We start from the raw sequence: 6000 nt of genomic DNA on the forward strand, positions 1-6000 counted from the left end.
CAAACAGGACTGGAGAGGGGGGTACATCGAGGAATAGTCATTTCGAATTTTGAGACTCAATTATTTGTCCTTCTTTAAATTTCTTTCTCTTAAGAACATTCGATATTTTAAAATCATTTTGCGAGCCCCAACGTCTGCGGACCGTATTAAAGAGTTCATAGTGAATTCTCCCAACGGACTAATGAGATTTAATAAGGGGCCTGGGAGGGGCAGTATACGGGAGGGGCTCTTGTAAATCTCCAGTTAGAGGTTTTGGCCCATAACTATTACAATTGTACCGTTTTATATTTCCAAGCTTTTCCACTCAAGAAGTGACACCAAAACTTCTGTTTTCAGTGCTATATGGCACTTACGGATGGTAAAACCTTATGAAAGCACGTAGATATGAGCAATAGCTTTCAAATGAGCCAATAAATTTCTGGATGCCGAAGTTCTGGATGCCAACTAGCCCCAGTTTTTCCACTTGACACATGGCACCAAAAGTGCAATTTTAGTGCCATTTGGTACTTGCAGATGGTGGATTTTATGTGTGAAACGTAGATATAAGCAATACATTTTATATAAGCTATAAAAAAATCTGTCTTCGATGTTTTGCTAGGCCGGTAGCCTCACCTCTCTAGAAATGGCACAAAAAGTACCATTTTTGTGCCATATGGCACTTGCAGATGAAAGAATTTATAAAAAGCACGTAGATATGAGAAGCGGCTTTTGAATGAGCCATTAAGCATCTCTCGATGATGTTCTGGTAGCCCGCTAGGCCTGCTGAAAAAAAAAAAAAAAACAGAAAAAAAGGGAGACAAATCAGTGCTACCGATGCAAAAAAAAAATGATTTTCCTTGTTGTTCAAGGAGGGGACTGTAGTTTCTCTGTTTAAGATTTTCAACCGTGTTGATTCCAATGGTACACTTTTCATTTTGATCATACTCCATTTTCGAGGGGTTTCAGACTCTTTTCCAAAATCATCACAAATTTATTTCGCAAAAAACCTTTACTTTAAAGACGAACCGAGATAATTGCTACCACTGTTCGAAATAATAGTGAGTCAGTGTCAGATTTTTTTCACTTGATATTTTTTTTCAAAACGCGTTTTTTAACTTTTGGTTACTCTCGGCTGTGGTTCGCTATTTACGTTGCAGCTACCGCTTATTAAGAGGGGGCACCATCCCCCTATTCTTAGTTCTAAATGACAATCTAAACTATGCTTTATTAATTATATAATTCTTGGCAATTATATGTTAGAAATTTAACATCAAGAATGGAGATGGCTTAGGATGTCAGTCCTCTCATATACAAGGTAACATGGTCTTTCAATTTTTAGTGTCATTTTTTATTATGATTCGAAAAAAATCCTGCTTTTTCACATAATGAGCTATTAGAAATGAGTGTCTAGATCTGCAGAGGTAACTTCATGAAGCGCAGATGTTGGAATCTGAATATTATTATACATTAAAGGAATAAAATGACGGTATTTCTATACTGATGGGGCTTTTATTTTATAAAGTGTATGGAACTAGGACAAAATAAGTAAAAAATCTTTAGTGTTGAAAATTGGGAAATTTTCTTTTTTTTTCTTTAAGGGAAAACTATTAAATGAAGAACATCACTAATGTAAATTTTTGAAAATAACAAACAAATCGACAACAGCTGACGAAAAGCGATTCAAACGTGGAACATGGAAACAGAAACTGGGAATTGGACAAAAAAGAATGCGACACGTTAACATTAATTTTTTGCTCAAATGATAATCACAGAGTACATTCAATTGAAAATTCCAAAATTATTCCTTATTCTAAAAGAATAAGACGAAGATTTCGATCGTAATGTTGAAAATTATTGCAAGAACCTGGGTGATATCTGATTGCCTTTGAACAAGCGTTGCCACCCGTACCACGAAATTTATATTTTTTAGCGCTACTTAATTATGTATAGCAGTGTAGCATGTGTTCAGTGTTGCCACCTATAGCTCCAAAGTACTATTTTAGTACTACTACGGTCAATTTTTGGACTGAAGCACTGAAAACCACTGTGCAGCACGCACATTTGGGCAATGATAGCACTTTAAGAACTGACCATGGTGGCAACCCTGCTATGAACCATTATATTGCGTTTTGAACTAGCTAAAACGCAAATAGTTTGCTATTTTCAAGGTACTTATTTTGTAAAGTCCCAGGAAAACTGTTTCCAGTTTTACAGTACACTTATCCCTATTTACTTCTGCTTAACGTTATTTCTAGTCAAAGTCATTCCTTTATCTGATGGTACCCAGTGCAATATAAATTACAGCGCCCCCTTCCGTATCAAATATAAGCAAAATAAGGCAAATTGTAGTGAAAGATACAGTCAAAGTGAGCACCCCTAGCCACGACCGCCCAAGTTTCACTGATTGTATTTTGAAGCCAGACCATATTTTTTCTGTCAAATTAACTTTCTACTTATGTAGAAATAAAAAAAAATGTAATTTTACAATATTACCTCACCGGAAAAAGATGATTATCTATACTACATAGCTACTTAGCGTCTATAATATTAAGCATTTTTTTACGAAACTTTCTTGTCATGTTTTTTTCCTCTTACACCTTTCTCTTTTCCTTTCCTCTCTGCTTTTATCTTCCCAAGCAATTATGTCCTTGCTTAAAATAACCGTTTTTTTTTTAGTTCAATTTGCAGTTCAAAGTTGATTGAGAGTTATTTTGGTTTTATTTTTACAATTGTGACATTGATTTATTGTTTCGTTTGAGATGTGAAATCGGATTTTGTATCTTTCAATTTTAAAAAATAAATACATATTATCTTGTCAATGTCCTTGACTGACGAATGTTCGGGACTTACGAATGTTAGATTCATTTTAAATCTAGTTTTGCTTATACTTGATGTGGGATGGCCTCTATTCCTTTTTCTCTGTCCCTTCGTTTTTTTTTCGTCTTCTGCAGTATATTTTCTTAATCTGTTCTTAATTTTGCTTGAAGATGTGTTACTTTAAAATGTTTTCTATGAGCTGACATATCGAGCTGTGCTTCCTGTCCGCTAAAGTAGAAATTTTGTTATAATTATGGTATTAATAAAGAGTTTCCTTGTCCTGAATAGCAAAACACCAAGCTAAAATTTTTGAAAATGCCAAAACAGAATTCTGCGTTCTACAGAACCAATGGTGCTGTTTGGAAGGAGGGCAGCAGGGGGGCACTTGCCCCCAATAATTCGTAAAAAATTATAATGTTGTTTATTAAGTAGCTTTAAAACTATTGCTCGTTTCAAATTTTAGCTTCGCTCTTTACTTTGAGTATCATTAAAACTCAAAAGGAACAGAAATTATTCCGTATATGAGTAGGGCTGCTCCATCCTCGATCATTTAGGGGGGGGGGGGGCTGCTCTATCTCTTTAAAAATACTTTTCACTCAATTTAAATGGCGCTTGTGTTTGAGGAATCTTTCTTAAGAGTTGTGACTGAATGTCGAACTTTAGTATAAAGAGCAAAGGCTAAGGAAGGGACATCCCCCTTGCATACGGAAGAATTTCCGTTCATTTTAGGTTTTAATATTGCTCCTTACTTTCAGTTGACAATTGTTTTAATTTAATTTCCGATCATTTTTCAAATCTTCTTCCCTGCCCATGTAAAATTTCCCCTGACAAAATTCTCCTCTGACAACTTTCCTCTCCACGGAAAACTCTCCCGGTGGAAGATCCCCCATACCCCAAAAAAACTGTGTATTCTCCCATAACAATACTATATGTTAAGAATGGGCAAAATGCGTAACTTAAAGTCCTCCTTCACAAACTTGGGGATTATGCCATCCCTAAAGGTATAATTATTGGATCTTTCAACTATGAAATAGCTGTGTCGAAATTTGAACAGATACCTTTGGGAAAAAGAGGGCATGGGAGGGAGGCTAGTTGCCCTCCAATCTGTTTGGTCTCTTAAAAAGGACACTTTATCGTTTAATTTCTGTTCAAATAAACCATCTCCCGATCTTCTAGGACCATTGGTTCGATGCGATAACCCCTGGGAAAATAAATAAATATGAATCCGTGATAGTTTTTCTGGGAAAAAATACAAAATTTTACGTATTCGTGGATAGGAGCCAAAAACCTATGCAGTAGGGTTGTGTGATATACTGTATCTGATCGTATGATTTTCGTTAAGATCCCTTCACTCTTTTGGGTGTTACCCACTTTTTTTGGAAAATCAGGCAAATTTTCTCAGGCTCGTAACTTTCGATGGGCAATACCAAACTTAATTAATTATATAGATTTGGAACCAGCATAAAAAGTCAATTATTTTGATTGGCCTAAAAATGTCTAAATTCCGTTTTCTTAGAGTTTCAGTTGCTATTGGACCGAGTTGCTTCTTACTTACAGATCGTTACCACAAACTATTTCATAATGGATGTTAAAATGGCATTCCCAAGGTATTTTGGGCAATTTCTGTTGCTTCTATGTTTTAATCTTGCCTTTATATTTACGTGAAAAACTCACTTTTTATATGCAATTTCGTCCTTTGTAATTCGTCTGTAATAGATAAAAAATAGATGCACAATAATTCGCATGACATTTAATCACATCAAGGCATTGGATTTTCTTTCAGAAACTGATTCTTTGTAGTTTTCTTATTCTTATTTTTTCAAAATTCAAAAATCGGTTCCAGAAGATATTGTGAATTAAGACCAACTGGTTTCCTTTATTAACTGTGAGCCAAAAAAGCACCCCCTCCCCCCAAAAAAGTAGAAGTTTGACAATAGTTTGTGTATTCTCCCTAGTCCGACTTACTGTTGGAAAACGCCTTTATATTTGATTTTGCAATGACAGGAGTGGATCTCGTCTTGATTCCCTAAGACATAATTAGGACCCTTACTTGTACATCAGAGTAAGTTTGGCTGATTGTCCTGGTAATATATCCTGATTTCAAGAACTTACGCACTCTTTTTGAGAGAATTGACTGTTTGAGCGCCAAAAGTTCTTAGTTCTTAGTTCAATTAGTTCTTATTTCAAAACAAGTCTGGTTGGGATTTGACATTCTCTTCTGGTAAGTGTTGTGTTGATTTACAATACCATTTTTTGGGTATTGTAATAATCTCACACCAACAATCCAAATTTACTTAATTGGGCAGACAATGCCAGTTGCCCAATAATTGGTTTTATAAGAGGAATATCTTAGGTTTAGCATGACAAATATCGACACTTAGATGCATTGAGCGAAGAGCCAGGCATTATTGGTTAAAACAAAACTCTTTTTTAAAACTTACTTCTTGTCTAAAATGGTGCTTGATTTTTCTTCCTTTGTCTGCAATGTGTTTGGAAAAGGCCGTTGCAAACAATGTGCCGATTAAAATAAAAGTAATCCACTTCATTTCGACTAATACTAGCCTGAAAAAACCTCAGCGATGAATATATAATATTCAATCTAATTACTATGATGCATTCGGTCTGGCGCAGGTTTTTTCTTTTTTGATTCCACCTTGATTAATTAGAAAATATTGCACAGATGGAATAATATTTAATTTCTCTATTTCTGCCAAAGTGTAAATCATTATATTTAGAAGTATCTTATGATAACATCTCGAGGCGGTCCATAGCCAATTGACCTTTACCACATTAGTCACGGTTTGGGGTTAAGTCAAGCTAACCATAGTGTTCAGTCTTGATAGATTAATTAGTGAAGCCCATCAATCCCATTTTGATTTCCTCCTGTTTTGAATATATTATGTCAGGCCATTTCCAGCGATGTTTTCCTATCAATCTACATAAGAATGGGGATAACCCTCAGTCAAACCTTTAAAGGATTAATTGAAAAAAACAACAAGTTTTTTCAATAAAAGTAAGGAGCGACATTAAAACTTAAAACGAACAGAAATTATTCAGTATATGAAAGGGGGTGTCCTCTCTTCAACGCCATACTCTTTGCGCTAAAGTTTGACTCTTTGTTAAAACTCTAATTTTTTAAATAATAAAAATTTTAGTATAAAGAGCGATGCGTTGAGGAGGGGACAGCCTCTTTCATATACGAAA

At 35.1% G+C, this 6000-nt stretch overlaps 1 protein-coding gene across 1 annotated transcript in view; it reads right to left on the bottom strand.

Annotated features, from left to right (window-relative positions):
• LOC136033283 (dorsal-ventral patterning tolloid-like protein 1) overlaps positions 1-5391 on the bottom strand; it is a 120309-nt gene extending 114918 nt beyond the window's left edge. The window contains exon 1 of the mRNA XM_065714045.1: positions 5238-5391. Within this exon, the coding sequence (XP_065570117.1) occupies positions 5238-5342 (105 nt within the window). The 5' untranslated portion in view covers positions 5343-5391. The remainder of the gene's footprint in view (positions 1-5237) is intronic.
• Between the last annotated feature and the right edge of the window lie 609 nt (positions 5392-6000).

This window comes from Artemia franciscana, chromosome 1, assembly GCF_032884065.1.
Source record: "Artemia franciscana chromosome 1, ASM3288406v1, whole genome shotgun sequence".
NCBI lineage: Eukaryota > Metazoa > Arthropoda > Branchiopoda > Anostraca > Artemiidae > Artemia > Artemia franciscana.